The sequence below is a fragment of the Geotrypetes seraphini genome, chromosome 2 (genome assembly GCF_902459505.1).
Source record: "Geotrypetes seraphini chromosome 2, aGeoSer1.1, whole genome shotgun sequence".
In the NCBI taxonomy this organism is placed as follows: domain Eukaryota; kingdom Metazoa; phylum Chordata; class Amphibia; order Gymnophiona; family Dermophiidae; genus Geotrypetes; species Geotrypetes seraphini.
In genome coordinates, this window is record NC_047085.1 from 229,584,596 (window position 1) to 229,605,281 (window position 20,686).

The 20,686-nt window shown below is 51.1% G+C and overlaps 1 protein-coding gene across 2 annotated transcripts in view; it reads left to right on the plus strand.

Moving 5' to 3' along the window:
* MYH9 (myosin heavy chain 9) overlaps positions 1-20,686 on the plus strand; it is an 807,001-nt gene that overhangs the window by 585,364 nt on the left and 200,951 nt on the right. For both annotated transcript variants that reach the window (XM_033935132.1, XM_033935133.1), the window contains exons 28-30: positions 3,415-3,621; positions 4,902-5,006; positions 8,028-8,180. In XM_033935132.1, coding sequence (XP_033791023.1) covers positions 3,415-3,621; positions 4,902-5,006; positions 8,028-8,180 — 465 coding nt within the window. The remainder of the gene's footprint in view (positions 1-3,414; positions 3,622-4,901; positions 5,007-8,027; positions 8,181-20,686) is intronic.

A 20,686-nucleotide genomic window follows, 5' to 3' on the forward strand; every position in this document is an offset into this window, starting at 1 on the left:
AATCTGCTAGAGCTTCGAGCGGTTTTTCTCACTCTGAAAGCTTTTTGTCACCTGCTTCGCGACAATGTGGTGCTGGTTCGCACGGACAACCAGGTCGCCATGTATTATATCAATAAACAAGGGGGCACGTGGTCTTGGTCCCTGTGCCAGGAGGCGATGCAGCTCTGGGTTAGGGCCGTCTGCCATAACGTTTTCCTTCGGGCAGTCTACATTCAGGGCCAGCAAAATTGCCTGGCGGACAGGTTGAGTCGTCTGCTGCAACCTCACGAATGGTCTCTCCATTCCTCGACCCTGCGTCAGGTGTTTGCTCGTTGGGGGACTCCGGATGTCGATCTGTTCGCGTCCCCCCTCAATCACAAGTTGCCCCGCTTCTGCTCCAGGGTTTACGCCCCCCACAGGATCGAGGCGGATGCCTTCCTTCTAGATTGGACGAACCTGTTTCTGTATGCATTTCCTCCATTCCCTCTGATTCTGTAGACTCTCATCATGCTCAAATCCACGCACGCCACCATGATTCTGATAGCTCCTCGGTGGCCCTGACAGCCCTGGTTCTCCCTTCTGCTGCAGCTCAGTTCCAGGGAGCCTCTTCTACTGCCTGTTTTTCCTTCTCTGCTAACGCAAAGTTGGGGATCTCTGCTTCATCCCAACCTGCAGCCTTTACACTTAACAGCTTGGTTCCTCAAGACTTGATGCCTTCGTTCCAGTTCTCCCAGTCTGTGCTGGATGTCCTGGAGGCCTCTCGGAAGGAGTCCACTCGCCAGTGTTACCATCAGAAGTGGACCCGTTTTTCTTCTTGGTGTGCTCAGCTGCGCCTAGACCCGCAGTCTGCCTCCTTGTCTGTCCTGGATTACCTGTTGCACTTGTCTGGCGCTCTAATCAAGTCCTCTTTGATTAGAGTCAGCCTGTTGATGGGAAACCTCTCTCTGTTCATCCTGTTGTTTCCCGCTTCATGAAGGGCCTTTTTCACGTTCATCCGCCCCTTAAACCTCCTCCTGTGGTTTGGGATCTCAACATGGTCCTTGTTCAACTGATGAAGCCTCCTTTTGAACCGCTGGCGCGGGCTCACTTTAAGTTTCTCACTTGGAAAGTTGTGTTTCTTATTGCCTTCACTTCTGCCCGTCGGGTCAGTGAGCATCAGGCCTTAGTGGTGGACCCGCCTTTCACTGTCTTCCATCATGATAAGGTGGTTCTCCGTACCCATCCTAAGTTCTTGCCTAAGGTTGTTTCGGGTTTTCACATCAACCAATCCATTGTTCTTCCTGTGTTTTTTCCAAAGCCACATTCTCATTCTGGAGAGGTGGCTCTGCTTTCCCTTGACTGTAAGCGTGTGCTGGCTTTCTACTTCAAGCGCACTGCTCCTCATCGTACTGCTCCCCAGCTGTTCATCTCTTTTGATCCTAATCGCTTGGGGCGGACCATTTCTAATTGGTTGGCCGCTTGTATCTCTTTCTGTTACGCTCAGGCTGGTCTCTCCCTGCCGGGTCGAGTCACGGGCCACAGGGTCAGAGCGATGGCAGCGTCTGTTGCTTTCCTCCGCTCGACTCCGATTGAGGAAATCTGCAAGGCTGCCACTTGGTCCTCGATTCATACTTTCACCTCTCTCTACTGTCTGGATGCTTTCTCCAGGCGTGATAACCATTTTGGACAGTCGGTTTTGCGAAACCTGTTCTCCTACTTTGCCAACTCTCCCACCATCCCATTCGGGTTAGCTTGGAGTCTCCCACATGTAGAGAATATGCTGCCTGCTTGTCCTGGGATAAAGCACGGTTACTTACCGTAACAGGTGTTATCCAGGGACAGCAGGCAGATATTCTCGCAACCCACCCACCTCCCCAGGTTGGCTTTTTGCTTGCTTTCTGAACTGAGGCTCGCTGATGAGACGCATGCCCTAGGTCGGGTGGGAGGGGCACTCACACATGCACGGTACACTCGCAAGCTTGAAGATCTTCAAGCAAGTCTGCTTGCGAGAACGTCCACTAGGGGGCTCCGTAGATGACATCACCCACATGGGGGCTCCGTAGATGACATCACCCACATGTAGAGAATATCTGCCTGCTGTCCCTAGATAACACCTGTTACAGTAAGTAACTGTGCTTTCTGTTAGCATATCTCACGGGAAGCAGCGCGGGACCAGGTAGGCAACCCGGTGTGCCACTATGCTGCTAGAGAACAGAAAAGGAGGCAGCCGTGTCTGCCGTTCTCGGCGGAAGCAGGGACTAGGCAGCCAGCAACCCTTGTGCACCACCCTCAGCGAGTGAGGCACCAGAAGTTTTTTTAAAAAAGGTATGCGCGGGGGGAGGAGGAAGAGGGCCGGCAAGAAAGGGAGGGTGGCAACATTAAAATAAATTAACAGGGGGGGTGTGCTTTGCGTATTCACTCTATTAGATGCACCCTTATTTCCACCCACTTTTGGAGGGGAAAAAAGTGCATCTAATGGAGTGAAAAATATGGTAATTTGTTTTGTAGGCATGTTGCTCTCTATTAAAGCATTAGAAACTAAGGATGATAAGAGAATATAATTTCATCTGCTACTAATTAGGGAGATACTTAATTTACATGTTGAAAAATGTTACTGTTTCTGCTGAAATAAAATTGCAGCTAAAACAGTGATAGTAACATACATGACGGCAAATAAAGACCTGAATGGTCCAACCAGTCTGCCTGTCCTGATTCAATTTTTTTCTTCTTAGCTATTTCTGGGCAAGAATCCAAAGCTCTACCCGGTACTGTGCTTGGGTTCCAACTGCCAAAATCTCCGTCAAAATTCACTCCAGCCCATCTACACCCTCCCAGCCATTGAAGCCTTCCCCAGCGCATCCTCCCACAAAAGGCCATATACAGACAGTGCAAGTCTGCCTAGTACTGGCCTTAGTTCAATATTTAATATCATTTTCTGATTCTAGATCCTAGTGATAATGGCACACTTCCTGGCCCTTTTGGAAGAGTTGTCAGTTGAAGTGCTGCACTTCCTTATATGATGGAATACCCAACTAGGATAAATGTAAGAGAAAAAAAAATAAGAATAGCTTTTAACATTGGGAGTAATTACAGGTTCTGTCGGTTCATACTAACCATTCTACTTTTCTATGTTCTTATGTTTTAAATTCTGAAATCTTGATATATTGGGTAATAACTTGGAAAAATACTTAGTAAAAGGTTTTGTTAAACATAAACACATCTTTTACACTGACCCCCGAAGTTTGGCTAGGAAGTAAAACTAGGAAATCCTTGGTCTCCTTGTGGAAGCAGTGCACCAACATAGAATATATTAATTTGTGGTGTTCATGACAATTTGCATGAACGTTCTTCTAAAGCCCTAGACTGGGTTGTAGAAAGTAAGAAAAGCAAGAAATTGATTCTTGAGTTCAAAAAATATCTGAAGTGATTGGGGTTTTTTTCTCTACACAATTATAGTTAAAAAGTAATCTGGAAAAAGCCAAGCAAGCCCTTGAAAGTGAGCGTAATGAGCTGGCCAATGAAGTGAAAGCCCTCTTGCAGGGCAAAGGGGACTCTGAACACAAGCGGAAGAAAGTAGAAGCCAGTCTGCAAGAAATCCATGTCAAATTCACGGAGGGAGAAAGAGGCCGGTCAGAGCTGTCAGAGAGAGCCAACAGGATGCAGGTAAAAGTTGTATGAGATGAATTGGTTGAGGCATAGTTTCTAGAATCAAAATTGAACAAATGCTTAAATGTTCAAATGCTCCTCACTTATTATTTGGGGTGCCCAGATAAAGTTTGCATTAGTTAACAAAAAAATGCCCCTATTCTTTAGCACTCTCCAGACCAGTAGAGGTTAAATCTTACAAGTGGGTATGTATCTCATCATGACTAGCAGGTGGAGACTGAAACAAAACTGTGGAATAGTACATAAGAGAGACTTTCCCCTATTCCTGTCAGTCTTCTTTCAGTCTCCAGCAGGTGTTGAATGAGCTGCACCCATCTCCCTTGGTAGGGCTGTTGGACATTGTTTAGGGGTTTCTAGTCCCTGTTTTTGGCCGGATTGAGCTTGGGTGGTCCCTGTTTGAGGGTCCGTCCAACCTCAGGGGTGTCAAACCCGGTGGATCTCGTGCTGGGTCCCTCCCCCCATTTTCTCCACCTCCCCACATTTTTTTTAGAGGAGCCTCAGCAGTAAGCCTTTCCCCCTAAATCAAGCAAGGCATATTGCTTTGAGAACCTGTGGAGTCTATTCTGTAAAAATAAAAATCCTGAGGTAATGCCGGTCTGAAGGGTTGCTTTCCCTTTCACTATGCTGTAATTTACTGTATTTTTAAACTAATTGGCACTTTTATTCTAGCTAGGTCACGAATGGCGCAATTGAGTGCTTCTCAGGGGGAGAGGTGCACAATTTGGTCCAGACGCAAGGCACTCATGGCCGGCCTGAAATCAGCTGTTTGGGCCGGTGTGGTCGTGGAGCTCTGTCGGCAGTGACTGCAGGCGTCCAGGGCTCCCCGGCCTTAGTGCCTCGCGAGTCGGCAGGGAGCAGTGGAGAAGCCCGGTCTTTCCCCACCGCCCTCTCAGCTGATTTTTGTTAACAGCTGATGTCGGCTTGCCTGTTTTAGGGCTGGAACAGATTCAGCTTCCCAGCCGCTACAGGCCCTGGAGGGGTTATTTTGGCGGGAAGGCAGAACTTCGCCATTTTCACAGACAGGCCCCTCCATGTTGTCTGCAACCTCAGGTGACCTTCTCCCTGTATTGGAAAAACAGGGGCAGGTTTCAGCTGGGTCCCCTGCTGTGGCAGGGTGTTTTAAGAGGTAAAAATGAATAAAGAATTTTAAACCAAATTAAACCTCTTCCCTGTTTGTGTTTGATGACTTTCATCCAAATCTATAAGTTGGATCTGGAAGGCAATAGGAAAGCATATTTGAGTCACTATTTGACACATTTTCCCCATTTCCTGTGCAGGTTGAGCTGGATAATGTCACCGGTATGCTGTCTCAAGCAGAGAGCAAGTCAATCAAGCTAGCCAAGGATTTTTCTACAATGGAATCACAATTGCAAGATACCCAAGTTAGTATAACATCTCTGTGACTGGACTACAAGTAGCTCTTTCATGCTTCTATGCTCAAATCTTGTGGGGCTGTTGTCCATGGGCTCCCAATTCAATGACCTACAGCAATACATCTGCCATCACTTGCTGTAAAGCTTAGACTACGGTACTTGACTTTTGAGACACTGTAGTCATAGTACAACAAATATTGTGGTCTTTGTTACTCAGAATGACACTGTGCTGTTTACACACAAGTGAAATGGGAGCAAGACTTATTTTTAAACTCTGAAATTCTGACTTATTTTAACTATCTCAAATTTTTGGAAAACCGTTGTACTGGACCAGCATATTTGCAAGGCCAGTAACTTAAGTGAAATTATTTCTGGCTAACGAAGACTAGGATGACTTCAACACTTTGGGGGAGGGGGGAGAGTTAATTTTCAAATCAAAGTACACATGTTTGTCACAGATTGTGATAAAAGGTTATGTTAAAGGTCCTCTAGGTTTCTTGTCTCAAAAACAGAATAAGCTAAAACAAATTCACAGTAGATTTATTCTGGACTGTAATTCCTTGTTTTTATGTCGTCTTAAGATATTTCTGCTGTCTTTCTGCTTATATCTACTTTGTAAGCCATGCAGAGATCACAAATTAATCTGAGGTTCTTAAAATGTAAAACAATGCATTTCAAAAATAGGTTAATAAATACTAAATTTATTGAAAATAATTTATATACTGCAGTACCTGAAAGCATTCAGTGTAGTAAACAAATAAAATATACAAATCTTAAATGCATGACAGGACTATGGGTCCTCCCCGATGTGGCATTACTTTTGAAAAGTAGTGATAAACTTTAAAGCAAAGCAGTATTTCAGTTACCGTATTTTCACGCAAATAACGCGCACCCGTATAAAACGCGCACACGGGTATAGCGCGCAGAAATCACGATGATATGTACAAAAACTTTGGTATACCGCGCTCACTGGTATACCGCGCATGCTGCCCGACGCTCCTTTCGCCCGCCCTGACTTTCCGACTCTCCGTTCACCCCCCCTGACTTCCGTGCACTGTCCCCCCTTGAAGGTCTGTCCCCATCCTGAAAGCCTGATGCCCCCCCCCCCGACGTCCGATACATCCCTCCCCCCGAAGGACCGCCGACTCCCCAACAATATCGGGCCAGGAGGGAGCCCAAATCCTCCTGGCCACGGCGACCCCCTAACCCCACCCCGCACTACATTACGGGCAGGAGGGATCCCAGGCCCTCCTGCCCTCGACGCAAACCCCCCTCCCTCCAACGACTGCCCCCCCCCAAGAACCTCCGACCGCCACCCCCAGCCGACCCGCGACCCCCCCTGGCGACCCCCACGACCCCCCACCCCCCTTCCCCGTACCTTTGGTAGTTGGGCCAGAAGGGAGCCCAAACCCTCCTGGCCACGGCGACCCCCTAACCCCACCCCGCACTACATTACGGGCAGGAGGGATCCCAGGCCCTCCTGCCCTCGACGCAAACCCCCCTCCCCCCCAACGACCGCCCCCCCCAAGAACCTCCGACCGCTCCCCCAGCCGACCCGCGACCCCCCTGGCGACCCCCACGACCCCCCACCCCCCTTCCCCGTACCTTTGGTAGTTGGCCGGACAGACGGGAGCCAAACCCGCCTGTCCGGCAGGCAGCCAACAAAGGAATGAGGCCGGATTGGCCCATCCATCCTAAAGCTCCGCCTACTGGTGGGGCCTAAGGCGCGTGGGCCAATCAGAATAGGCCCTGGAGCCTTAGGTCCCACCTGGGGGCGCGGCCTGAGGCACATGGTCGGGTTGGGCCCATGTGCCTCAGGCCGCGCCCCCAGGTGGGACCTAAGGCTCCAGGGCCTATTCTGATTGGCCCACGCGCCTTAGGCCCCACCAGTAGGCGGAGCTTTAGGATGGATGGGCCAATCCGGCCTCATTCCTTCGTTGGCTGCCTGCCGGACAGGCGGGTTTGGCTCCCGTCTGTCCGGCCAACTACCAAAGGTACGGGGAAGGGGGGTGGGGGGGTCGTGGGGGTCGCCAGGGGGGTCGCGGGTCGGCTGGGGGAGCGGTCGGAGGTTCTTGGGGGGGGCGGTCGTTGGGGGGGAGGGGGGTTTGCGTCGAGGGCAGGAGGGCCTGGGATCCCTCCTGCCCGTAATGTAGTGCGGGGTGGGGTTAGGGGGTCGCCGTGGCCAGGAGGATTTGGGCTCCCTCCTGGCCCGATATTGTCGGGAAGTCGGCGGTCCTTCGGGGTGGGGGTGCGAGTGGTCCTGCCGGGGGGGGGATGTATCGGACGTCGGGGAGTCGGCCGGGCAAGAGGGCTTGGGCTCCCTCTTGCTCCGATCGTGGATGCGGGTGCGGGTGGGAGCGCGTGCGAGCGGTCGTTCGGGGTGGGGGTGCGAGTGGTCCTGCCGGGGGGGGGGGGGGTGTGTCGGACGTCGGGGAGTCGGCCAGGCAAGAGGGCTTGGGCTCCCTCTTGCTCCGATCGTGGATGCGGGTGCGGGTGGGAGCGCGTGCGAGCGGTCGTTCGGGGTGGGGGTGCGAGTGGTCCTGCCGGGGGGGGGGATGTATCGGACGTCGGGGAGTCGGCCGGGCAAGAGGGCTTGGGCTCCCTCTTGCTCCGATCGTGGGTGCGGGTGGGAGCGCGTGCGAGCGGTCGTTCGGGGTGGGGGTGCGAGCGGTCCTGCTGGGGGGGGTGAGTCGGGCGGGGTGGGAACTATGTTTTAAAACTTTTGTATACCGCGCTCACGCATATAACGCGCGAGGGGTATGCGCGGTAGGTAAAAACGCGTATAACGCGCGCGTTATATGCGTGAAAATACGGTACTTGTTGTGTAGTAGGAATGCACCATGAGTTAAAATTAAAATCTTGGCTTATGACTTTCAGTCTCTAGCAGGTATCTGATAAATTGTCTCAATTCTTCTAAAATTTTAGATCATGAGACTAATTCTATTTGGTGAAATTAGCTACAGTGGAGGCTTAAGAGGATACATTAAACTTGAAGTTCCTACTCTGCTAAACAAGCTGTGCTGTTTGTAGGAACTGCTACAGGAAGAGACACGACAAAAACTGAGTCTGAGCACCAAGCTTAAGCAGGCAGAAGATGAGAAAAACAGCTTACGAGAGCAACTAGAAGAAGAGGAAGAGGCCAAAGGGAATCTGGTGAAACAGATCTCCACACTTCAGTCACAGGTATGTAATTAGTGTCTACCTCACTCAAGCCCTTATAAGATGTCCACAGATACCTTGGAAGAGATTTAGGGCTAGATTCACTAAAGATAACGACTTGATTGCTGTTGGCCAATTATCTGGCCGATTTTCAAACAGCGATTAGTTCACTATCAAGTTTGCATGCAAATGATTTGCACGAGCACATTTAGAATAGGAACATGAAGTTCAGCAACAGTTATATTATCTCCCTAGGAAAGCTTAAACGCTCTAGATAAAGTGGAGCGTCAGGTGTTTATTGAAACACTCACTAATGTTGGTACTAGCGAACACCATTTAGATAAGTGTTGCTGTTTCTTTTTATATATACAAAAGGATTTTTTCTCTGTCAGACATTAGGTTGTTGATTTTTTGATATTAAAATTAATTTATAACTTTAGCTAGACATAAATAAAGTAAGGGTGGGACGGAGGTTTGACATAAATGATTATATGGCAGTTGACCAATTCAGTATAAGGACCTGAAATAACATAAATGTTATAAGAGGTTCTATGTACTGAGCTTTTTGCCTTAATATGATTTATCCCAGGACAAGCAGGCAGCATATTCTTGACTGATGGGTGACGGCACCGACGGAGCCCCGGTACGGACAATTTTAGAGTGATTGCACTCTAAGAACTTTAGAAAGTTCTAGCTAGGCCGCACCGCGCGTGCGCGAGTGCCTTCCCGCCCGACGGAGGCGCGCGGTCCCCAGTTTTCTTAATTCCGCAGAGCTAAGAAGATGCGTGTTTCCAACGGCTGTTGGAAAATTTTTCTTATTCACTTGCCTTCCCGCTCGCGCGTATTTTTCTCTTCATATTTTCTTTTCTTACTCTTTTATTTCGTTTGTGAAAAAAAAAAAAAAAAAGATCGTTTTCTTTTTCTTTTTTTTTTTTTTCGATCTGCCCCGGCGGGGCCTGTTGGCACCATCGAAGCCTCGGGCTTCGATTTTGCTACAGCAGTTTTTCCCTTCATGCCCCTGTCACCGGGTTTCAAAAAGTGTCAGGGGTGTGCGCGCCCTATATCCCTCTCCGACCCGCACAAGTGGTGCCTCCAGTGTCTGAGTCCGGACCATAGGGCTGAAACCTGCACCCGCTGTAGTTCTTTACAAAAGAGAACGTTAAAAAATCGACAAATTCAACAGCGGATCCTTTTTGGTACCGCTATGGAAGTTACACCGGTATCGACGTCGACGACTTCCTCCAAATCGACACCGACTGTCTCGGCACCGCAAGATACATCGCCGGTGTCGACTCCTGTAGGTAAGCCGGCTAAGAAGCCTTCCCCTACTGTTCTAGGGCCGCCAGTCGAGCATGCAGTGAGCCAAGTCCTGCAGACTGAGCGCCGGCCCCGTAAGCGCTCCGCTCCCATTGAAGTCACTGCCTCGTCATCGGCATCGACTTCACCCGAGCGTCGAGCGGCACCGAAGGTACCGAGCAAGAAAAAACCGGTACCGGTGCCATCGGGACCAACATTGGATGAGCGCATTGCCCCTCTATCCTCCAGGTCCAACTTAAGGAGCAACTCCAACACTTGCTCCCGGCTCTGTTGACTCCGAATCTTCCAGTGTCGGTACCTAGTGAGCCTTCGGTGCCGACTGTCGATCAGCCTCTTTTATTGACATCGACTTTATCGGCACCGCACAAATCTCTATCCATGCCTGTTCTGTCAGCGGAACCGAAGCGGCGTACTACTCCTACGATTTCTGACCCGGTACCGTTCTCTGAACCCCGTACCGTACTACACTCCCCAGGTACCGTCTCCACCCGTTCAGGGAAATCGGTACGCAAGACTAAGCATACTGAAACATCTACTCCACTTTCTCAGGGCCGTCTCCAATCGGTACGGGACCCTGACTTGTGGGACGACTCTGATGATCCCCTCGGTACCGAGGAAGATTATTCATCTGATGAGGATGATCCATCGGTGCAGGATCCTGCTGCTAAGCCAGAGCACTCCTCCTTCACCAAATTTTTAAAGGAGATGTCAGACACCCTTTCTATTCCTTTAGAGTCTGACTCAAAAAAATCCAAGGCATTTCTGGATGCTTTGGATTTTGACCAACCTCCTAAAGAGTTTTTGAAGTTGCCCCTCCATGACATCTTGAGGGAAACTTTTTATAAGAATTCGGAAACTCCTTTGACGATCCCAGGAGCCCCAAAAAAACTGGAATCTCTTTATAAAGTGATTCCAATTTCAGGATTTGACAAACACCAACTTCCCCATGAATCTCTGCTGGTGGAGTCAACCCTGAAGAAATCTGCAGGAGCTAGTGTATACGCCTCTGTCCCTCCTGGCAGAGAAGGAAAGGCCATGGATAAATTTGGGAAACGCCTTTACCAAAATGCGATGTTGGCCAACCGTTCAGGTAATTACGCATTCCACTTCTCTTTTTACCTGAAACATCTCATTCAACAGGTGACCTCTTTTCAAAAGTATATTCCGGACCGTAAACTTCCTGCTTTTCAGCAATGTACCTCTAGTCTTTTGCAACTCAGAAAGTTTATGGTCCGTTCAATTTATGATACTTTTGAACTGACATCACGGGCTACTGCTATGTCTGTGGCAATGAGAAGGTTGGCATGGCTACGTGTCTCAGACCTGGATGTAAACCACCAGGACCGGCTTGCCAATGCGCCCTGCCTAGGGGATGAGCTATTTGGGGAGTCTATGGATACCACCACGCAAAAGCTTTCCGCCCATGAAACTAGGTGGGACACCTTGTTGAAAAACAAGAAGAAACCTCCTCCTCCTCGTCCATTCAGGCAACAATCTTCATATCAAAGGAGGTTTTCTGCTCGACCGGCTCAGCCTCATCCTCCTCAACCTCGCAGACAGCGTCAACAACAGCAACAGGCCCGCCAGCAACAACAGCCTACCGTAAAGCCTGCTCCTCAACCTAAGCCGACACAGCCCTTTTGACTCTCTTCTCCAGGGCATTGCCAGTCTTCCTCCCTCCTGTCCTCTTCCTCAGCCCATAGGAGGTCGACTCCATGTTTTTCTTTCTCGCTGGGAAGCAATCACCTCCGACCAGTGGGTACTTGCTATCATCGCCCATGGCTACTCCCTAAACTTTCAGACTCCTCCACCATTGGGTCTGCCAAAAGAGTCTGCTTCCAACAAGGCTCAGTCCCTCCTCCTCGCTCAGGAGGTTCAATCCCTCCTTCTTCTCAATGCCATCGAACCAGTTCCTCAAGACCAGCAAGGCCTGGGATTTTATTCCCGGTACTTTCTCGTACCCAAAAAGACCGGAGATCTCAGACCAATATTAGATCTCAGGGATCTCAACAAATGTCTGGTCAAGGAGAAGTTCAAGATGTTATCTCTTGCCACCCTATACCCTCTTCTCTCTCAGGAAGATTGGCTATGTTCCCTCGATCTCAAGGAGGCGTACACTCACATCCCGATTCATCTGACGTCCAGACAATATCTTCGCTTCCTTGTCAACCAACATCATTACCAATACAAGGTGTTACCCTTCGGCCTAGCCTCCTCTCCCAGGGTATTCACCAAATGTCTGATTGTGGTCGCAGCTTATCTCCGCTCCCACAACTTTCAAGTCTTCCCTTATCTGGACGACTGGCTCATCAAGGCTCATTCTCCTCTGGCCGTTCAGATTGCCACCAATCAGACCATTCTCTTTCTTCGACTATTGGGATTCGAAATCAATCTATCCAAGTCGCACCTTATTCCAACTCAGCGACTTCAATTCATCGGAGCCATTCTAGATACTGTTCGGATGAGGGCGTTTCTTCCAGAAAATCGCCTTCACACCATTCTTCATCTCTGTCAACAGGTATGGCAGCTAACTTCCATCTCTGCAAATCACATGATGGTACTTCTGGGGCACATGGCCTCCACAGTGCATGTCACCCCCTTCGCACGTCTCCACCTGCGTACCCCTCAATGGGCCCTAGCGACTCAATGGTCTCAAGCGACAGATCCGTGTTCACAACTCATATCTGTGACCTCGTCTCTTCGGCAGTCACTTCTTTGGTGGTTGACATCTTCAAATCTATCCAGAGGTCTACTGTTCCATCTACCTCCTCATCAACTGGTCATCACCATGGATTCCTCCCCCTATGCATGGGGAGCTCACTTGAACGAGTTCCAAACTCAGGGGTTTTGGTCTGCCCAGGAAAAGAAACACCACATCAATTTCCTGGAACTCAGAGCGATGTTTTACGCCCTCAAAGCTTTTCAACATCTTCTTTTTCCTCAGGTACTACTCATTTGCACAGACAACCAAGTTGCAATGTACTACATCAACAAACAGGGAGGGATGGGATCCCGTCTCTTGTGTCAGGAAGCTCAAAGGATTTGGACCTGGGCAACTGCTCGTCACCTATTCCTGAAGGCAGTCTACATCCAAGGGGAACAGAATTGCTTAGCAGACAATCTCAGCAGAATTCTTCAACCTCACGAATGGACTCTCGACCCCTCGACTCTCCAGTCCATTTTCTCTCAATGGGGCACACCTCAAGTGGATCTTTTTGCAGCTCCTCACAACCATCAACTGCCCCTGTTTTGCTCCAGACTTTACTCTCCTCACCGTCTGGAACCCGATGCATTTCTTCTGGATTGGACCAATCTCTTCCTTTATGCATTTCCTCCTCTTCCGCTCATGCTGCGCACATTATTCAAGCTCAAGAGGGAACAAGCCACCATGATTCTCATCGCTCCACGGTGGCCCAGACAGCATTGGTTCTCCCTTCTACTTCCAACTCAGTTCCAGGGAACCCATACCTCTTCCTCTGTTTACACAGCATCAGCAAACTCTACTTCATCCCAGCTTACAGTCTCTGCACCTGACAGCTTGGTATCTCTCGGGCTGACTTCGGCTCACTCTCTCCTTTCTCAGCCTGTCCGTTCTATTATTGATGCCTCCAGAAAACCGTCTACTCTTCAATGTTACCAACAAAAGTGGTCTCGGTTTTCTTCCTGGTGCCTTTTACATCACCATAATCCCATGTCTACAGCAGTGGGACTGGTGTTGGACTATCTTTTATCCTTATCTGACTCTGGTCTTAAATCCTCTTCGATAAGAGTTCACCTTAGTGCTATTGCAGCTTTTCATGAGCCGATTCATGGAAAACCCCTCTCAGCTCATCCCTTGGTTTCTAGGTTCATGAAGGGCCTTTTCAATGTGAAGCCACCTCTTAGGGCCCCTCCTGTTGTATGGGATCTTAATGTGGTTCTTTCTGCGTTAATGAAACCTCCTTTCGAGCCTTTGGCCACAACGCATTTTAAATTTCTAACTTGGAAAGTGGTCTTTCTTATAGCTCACACTTCTGCCAGGAGGGTCAGTGAGCTCCATGCACTGGTGGCTGATCCACCTTTCACTGTTTTTCACCACACATCCAAAATTCCTTCCTAAGGTTGTGTCTGAGTTTCATCTTAACCAATCCATCGTCCTACCTGTTTTTTTCCCAAAGCCTCATTCTAATCCAGGTGAACAGGCTTTGCATACCTTGGATTGTAAACGTGCTCTGGCTTACTATCTTGAACGCACCAAACTTCACAGATCATCTCCTCAACTGTTTTTGTCCTTTGATCCTAACAGGTTGGGTCATCCTGTATCTAAACGCACCCTGTCCAATTGGCTTGCTGCTTGCGTTTCATTCTGTTATGCTCAGTCGGGCCTGACACTGGAAGGTTCTGTCACGGGCCACAAGATTAGAGCTATGGCAGTGTCTGTAGCTTTCCTCCGTTCCACTTCCATTGAGAAAATCTGCAAGGCTGCTACTTGGTCCTCAGTTCATACTTTTACATCTCACTATTGTCTGGATGCATTCTCCAGACGGGATGGACACTTCGGCCAATCTGTTTTACAAAATTTGTTTTCCTAATGGCCAACCTTCCCTCCATCCCTCTTTTTGTTAGCTTGGAGGTCACCCATCAGTCAAGAATATGCTGCCTGCTTGTCCTGGGATAAAGCACAGTTACTTACCGTAACAGGTGTTATCCAGGGACAGCAGGCAGATATTCTTGCGTCCCTCCCACCTCCCCGGGTTGGCTTCTTAGCTGGCTTATCCTAACTGGGGACCGTGCGCCTCCGTCGGGCGGGAAGGCACACGCGCGGTGCGGCCTAGCTAGAACTTTTTAAAGTTCTTAGAGTGCAATCACTCTAAAATTGTCCGTACCGGGGCTCCGTCGGTGCCGTCACCCATCAGTCAAGAATATCTGCCTGCTGTCCCTGGATAACACCTGTTACGGTAAGTAACTGTGCTATTTCAACTTCCTTGTGAATTTATTTGGGAAAGTTTTCTTCAAAATTAGGGTGTCCATATTAACAGCTTTGAGCAGGATGTCATCTATACTGCATTAACATATGTATAAGTGCTACATTTGTATGTAATGAAAATTTTTTTTCAATAATTTCTTTGAGCCAAAGAAACCCCCTCTTTTCATGATAACACAGGTCTACAGCAATTGGGTTTTAGGATCGGTAAAACAGGATGCTAAATAGCCAAGCAATGTAAATGAATCAATCGCTTGGCTATTTTGCATGAGGTTTTACTGATTTGCAGGGCTGGTTCGGAAAATGGGCGATCGAGGGGAAAAACACGGTGTGCCGTTTTGTGAATTGGGTCGATTAGGAGCAATCATTGCTAAACCTGTGAAAACAGGTTTAGCGACGATCGCTGACTTTAGTGACTCTAGGCCTTAGTACATTTGTAACTAGCAGCATATTCTCTTTTGTCCAGCTTTTCGAGCACTGTTCTAATATTTGTTGTCCCAATGCACTCAGTACTGCTCTGCAGAGTTCCCTGCTATTTGATACTGCACTGCCCAATAGAGCTCTACCATAGCCCTATTTGATGCCTTTGGTACCTAAACAGCAAACCTCAAGAACATAAGGATAGCCTTACTGGGTCAGACCAATGGTCCATCAAGCCCAGTAGCCCGTTCTCACGGTGGCCAATCCAGGTCGCTAGTACCTGGTCAAATCCCAAAGAGCAACAACATTCTATGCTATCGATCCAGGGCAAGCAGAGGCTTTCCCCATTTCTGTATAACAAACTATGGACTTTATCCCAGGACAAGTAGGCAGCATATTCTTGACTGAAGGGTGACGGCACCGACGGAGCCCCGGTACGGACAATTTTAGAGTGATTGCACTCTAAGAACTTTAGAAAGTTCTAGCTAGGCCGCACCTTCCCTCCATCCCTCTTTTTGTTAGCTTGGAGGTCACCCATCAGTCAAGAATATGCTGCCTGCTTGTCCTGGGATAAAGCACAGTTACTTACCGTAACAGGTGTTATCCAGGGACAGCAGGCAGATATTCTTGCGTCCCACCCACCTCCCCGGGTTGGCTTCTTAGCTGGCTTATCTTAACTGGGGACCGCGCGCCTCTGTCGGGCGGGAAGGCAATCACACACGCGCGGTGCGGCTTAGCTAGAACTTTCTAAAGTTCTTAGAGTGCAATCATTCTAAAATTGTCCGTACCGGGGCTCCGTTGGTGCCGTCACCCTTCAGTCAAGAATATCTGCCTGCTGTCCCTGGATAACACCTGTTACGGTAAGTAACTGTGCTTTTCCTCCAGGAATTTGTCCAAACCTTTCTTAAAACCAGCTACGCTATTCGCTTTTACCACAACCTCTGGCAACACGTCCCAGAGCTTAACTATTCTCTGAGTGAAAAATTTCCTCAGGTTTTAAAAGTATTCCCCTGCAATTTCATCATGTGTCCCCCTAGTCTTTGTAATTTTTGACAGAGTGAAAAATCAATCCACTTGTACCTATTGTACTCCACTCAGGATTTTGTAGATTTCAATCATATCTCCCCTCAGCCTTCTCTTTTCCAAGCTGAAGAGCCATAACCTTTTTAGTCTTTCCTCATATGAGAAGAGTTTCATCCCCTTTATCATCTTGGTCACTCTTCTTCGAACCTTTTCTAATGCTGCTATATCTTTCTTGAGATGAGACCAGAATTGAATGCAATATTCCAGGTGAGGTCATACCATGGTGCGATACAGAAGCATTATAATATCTTTAGTATTTGTTAACCATTCTCCTTATTTTTAATAATTCCCTGCATCTTGTTTGCTTTTTGGCCACCGCCACATATTGGTCAGAAGTTTTCATTGTATTGAATCTACGATGACACCCAGATGCCTTTCTTGGGTGCTAAACCCCCAAGGTGAACCCTAGCATCCGGTAAACTGTGATTATCCCAGGACAAGCAGGCATGAATATTCTCACATGTGGGTGACGTCATCTACGGAGCCCCGGCGCGGACAGCTTTTCAAGCAAACTTGATTAAAGTTTCAAGTTTGCACACTGCACCACGCATGTGCGTGCCTTCTCGCCCACTAGAGGGCGCATCCCACCTCGTGGTCCTCAGTTCAAATTTTTCCGCGGAGCAAGAAAGCCCTGTGGATCTGAGCTCCAGTGTTTTTGCCTTCTAGCTGCCGCGTTTAGGTTTGTTTTTTTCCCTTCGAACTAGTTCGCGGTGCTGTTTTCCTTTCGTTTCTTTTCAAAAAAAAAAAAAAAAAAAAAAGTCTTTCGTTTTTCGTCGGCCTCCGGGGGCTCCCGGAAGCCGTGGCCGCGGGACGTTGGTACGTTCCCGGCCTTCTTCTTTTCTCTTCGTGGATGTCCCGTCCTGTTACGGGATTCAAAAAGTGCAGCCGGTGTGAGAGGTTGCTTTCCATCACTGACCCTCACCGGTGGTGCATCGTCTGTCTTGGGCCCGAACATCCGACAGACTCGTGTGATCGCTGTGCTACCTTCCAAAACAGGGCCCTCCGTCGCCGTAAGGCAAGAATGGCCGAATTGTTCGCCGTCGACACGCCGTCCTAAGGCCTCGACGTCGGCCTTGGCTTCGGCCCCGGCCTTGACCTCGGCCTCGGCGTCCTCGGGGGCCTCGGCCTCGCCTCGGCCCCTTCCTCGAAGCATCGTCAGTGAAGCAAGCTTCGGGTAAGTCCTCTGTTCCATCCCCTTCAGCAAAGAAGCCATCCTCGAGTCAGGCCAAGGCGGGGTGGGTCGAACCCCGGCCCCGCATCGGACCTCGACTCCGCACACCCCGAGGGAATACTCGAGACCGAGGTCGCCCTCCAGGGAGTGTGCCCGGACTCGGAACTCCCCACCTTCGTGGGGATTCCGGCCTTCCAGGATCTCCTCCGAGCTCTGATCTCATCGGAGCTGTCGGGAGCCCTGGAAGTGTTGCAGCGTGCTGCGGTTCCGGCGACCTCGACCTCGGCCTGGGCGCCTTCGGTCTCGGAGGCCCCGGCCTCGGCTCCCCTCGGGAGCCCCGGCCTCGGCGACCTCGGTCTCGGGTACTGTGGCCCCGTTCACCTCGGCCCCGCCCCGGACCTCGACCTCGGGGGAACCCCCTGAGCGCAGTGTAAGGCCCAAAGAAAAGTTGCGCAGAGTGCGCCGCCTTTCCCTCCTCTTCCTCCGGGTCTTCCAGACACGCCTCGCCCTCGACGCGACCCTCGGACGGGGCGTCGATCGAGGAAGTCCAAGCGGCCCCGAGGCTCGCCTCGGCGCGACCGTTCCTCGTCGTTCGGGAGGCGAAGCGCTGCAGGTGTCGGAAGCTGCGCCTCGACAACCCGAGGCTTCCTCCGCTCACCCCATGGGAAGTCTTCCCGGGGCCGCCTCGCCGAGGAAACGGGAGGAGTGTCCCACGAACCCCGGGGTCCTCACCCAAGGGTTCTGCGAGGAGGATAACTTCCCCTTCCCCCTCGAGGGCCCTCGAGAGGGGATCCTGGGATTCGGGATCGGTTAGGGACCCTCATTATTCCCATGAGGCCTCCCCCCTCTCCTCGGTGGGGCGGTCGAGAACCCCCTCTCCCCAGGCTAGGCCGTCCTCATTTTCATCCTTCGTTCAGGACATGGCCCAAGCCCTGGGGATTGACCTGATGGTAGGCTCTCGGTATTCCAAAGAATTTTTGGAGGAACAGGACCTCCCCACTCTTCCTAGGGAGGTGCCTAGACTCCCTCTTAACAGTGTCCTTCTGCAAACCTGGCTGAAGAACTTGTCAAACCCTCTTACAGTCACGTCTGTGCCTTCAAAAATGGAATCGAAGTATAGGACGATTCCCCCTAAAGGGTTCGATAAGCCGCAGCTCTCACACCAGTCCCTTCTGGTGGAGTCTGCTCTTAAAAAATCACAGCCCTCACGGGTTTCTGCGGCGGTTCCACCAGGCAGGGAGGGGCGGACCCTCGACAAGTTTGGCCGTCGCCTCTATTCAAATTCCCTGATGGCCACCAGGGTTCTAAATTACGCCTTCACCTTTTCCTCCTTTTTGCGTGGTATGGTGAAGGACCTTCCTCAATACCGAAACTCGTTACCGGACTCCCAAAGAGCAGGATTCGACAAGTTTATGTCCAACCTGTCTCAATTGCGGTTGTACCTATTCCATGCAGTGTACGACGCCTTTGAGCTGGTTTCGAGGGTGTCGGCCCTCGCGGTGGCCATGCGCCGCTTGGCCTGGCTTCGCACCCTCGACATGGACCCAAAACCTGCAGGAACGCCTGGCCAGACTTGCCTTGTGTGGGGTCCGAGTTATTCGACGAGTCATTGGACGCGGCGACCAAGCGCTTGTCGGAACAGGAGCGCTCTCTAGCATCCCTGGTCCGCCCCCAAACCTAGGCCCCCGCCGCAGGAAACCCTTTCGGCCCTCCGCCGCGCCGATACCCTCAGAAGTCGACCCCGGCTTTCTCGAGACCGCCTCCGAGACGTCCGTCTCAGCGAGGCAGAGGGGGACAACCCCAAGCCCCGGCGCAGGGCCCTTCCAAGCCAGCGCCTTCCTTTTGACGGGCTGAGCGGACGGGGCGGGTTCCCCTCCGCACTTTCACAAGAACCCCTTCCTATCGGGGGCCGTCTCGGTCCTTCCGGGAGGCATGGACCGGGATTACCTCAGACGCTTGGGTGCCCCGGATCGTCTCCGAGGGCTACTCGCTCAACTTTGTGTCCTCGCCGCCGGACACTCCCCCAAGCTTAGTCCCCTGCAACCGTTCGCAGCTACCGACCCTTATAACCGAAGCCAAAGCCCTCTTGAAGCTTCGGGCGGTCGAGCCGGTCCCCAGGGACCAGTGGGGCACGGGGTTTTACTCCCGCTACTTCTTGGTCCCAAAAAAGACCGGGGACCTGCGCCCCATACTGGGACCTCAGGAAGCTCAACAAATTCCTAGCCCGGGAGAAGTTTCGAATGCTGTCTCTCCCGGTTCTGTATCCCCTCTTGGAGGAGGGGGACTGGATGTGCTCCCTCGACCTGAAGGAAGCATACACCCATGTTCCGGTGCACCCCGCCTGTCGAAGATTCTTACGATTCCAGGTGGGGGACCTCCACCTCCAGTACAGGTACTGCCCTTCGGCCTGGCCGCGTCCCACGAGTATTCACGAAGTGCATGGTGGTGGTTGCGGCAGCCCTCAGGTCGCGTGGACTTCACGTGTTTCCCCTACCTGGACGATTGGCTCATCAAAGCCCCCGACCAGGGAGGGGGTTATCTCAGCGACCCGACAGTCTATTGCCTTCCTGCAAACTCTCGGGGTTCGAGATAAACTTTCCAAAGTCTCAGTTGAGGCCGTCGCAGTCTCTTCAATTCATAGGTGCGGTGCTGGACACGGTGCGCCTACGCTCCTACCTGCCGACCCAGCGGTTGGAAGCCCTGGTACGGATGAGCCACCAGGTCTCTCAACTGTCGAAGGTGTCGGCCAAGCGCATGATGATGCTGCTGGGCCATATGGCCTCGACGGTACATGTCACACCGCTTTGCGAGGCTACATCTGAGGATCCCCTCAGTGGACCCTCGCGTCCCAGTGGCGTCAGGAGTGCGACCCGGTTGTCCTCGCCTCATTTCGGTAACTCCGCCCTTGCGGAAAATCGCTGCGTTGGTGGACAGACTCTTCAAATCTGTCCATGGGGCTATTGTTTCGCACTCCGCCCTTTCGCAAGGTCCTGACCACGGTACTCCTCGGAGTACGCGTGGGGAGCCCATCTCGACGGTCTTTCGCACGCAGGGCCTGTGGTCGGCAGAAGACCGTCAGTGTCACATTCAACGTGCTAGAGCTGCGAGCCATCTTCCTAGCACTTCGAGCCTTCGTTTCACATATTGCAGGACCAGGTGGTCCTCGTCCGCACGGACAATCAGGTGGCAATGTATTATGTGAACAAGCAGGGAGGAACGGGGTCATGGCCCCCTCTGCTCCGAAGCTCTTCGCCTCTGGGAGTGGCGGCCTCCCGGAACATCTTCCTCCGGGCGGTCTACATCCAAGGAGAACGGAATTGCCTGGCGGACAAACTGAGTCGACTTCTGCAACCGCACGAGTGGACTCTACACTCAGCTGTTCTACGCGAGGTTTTCGCTCGCTGGGGAACGCCACAGGTGGATCTGTTTGCCTCTCCGGAGACACACAAACTACCACTATATTGTTCTCGGATGTACTCGCAGGACCGTCTGGAAGCGGATTGCCTTCCTACTCGACTGGGAAGGGAGGTTCCTGTATGCATTCCCTCCGTTCCCTCTGATCATGCGAACGTTGGT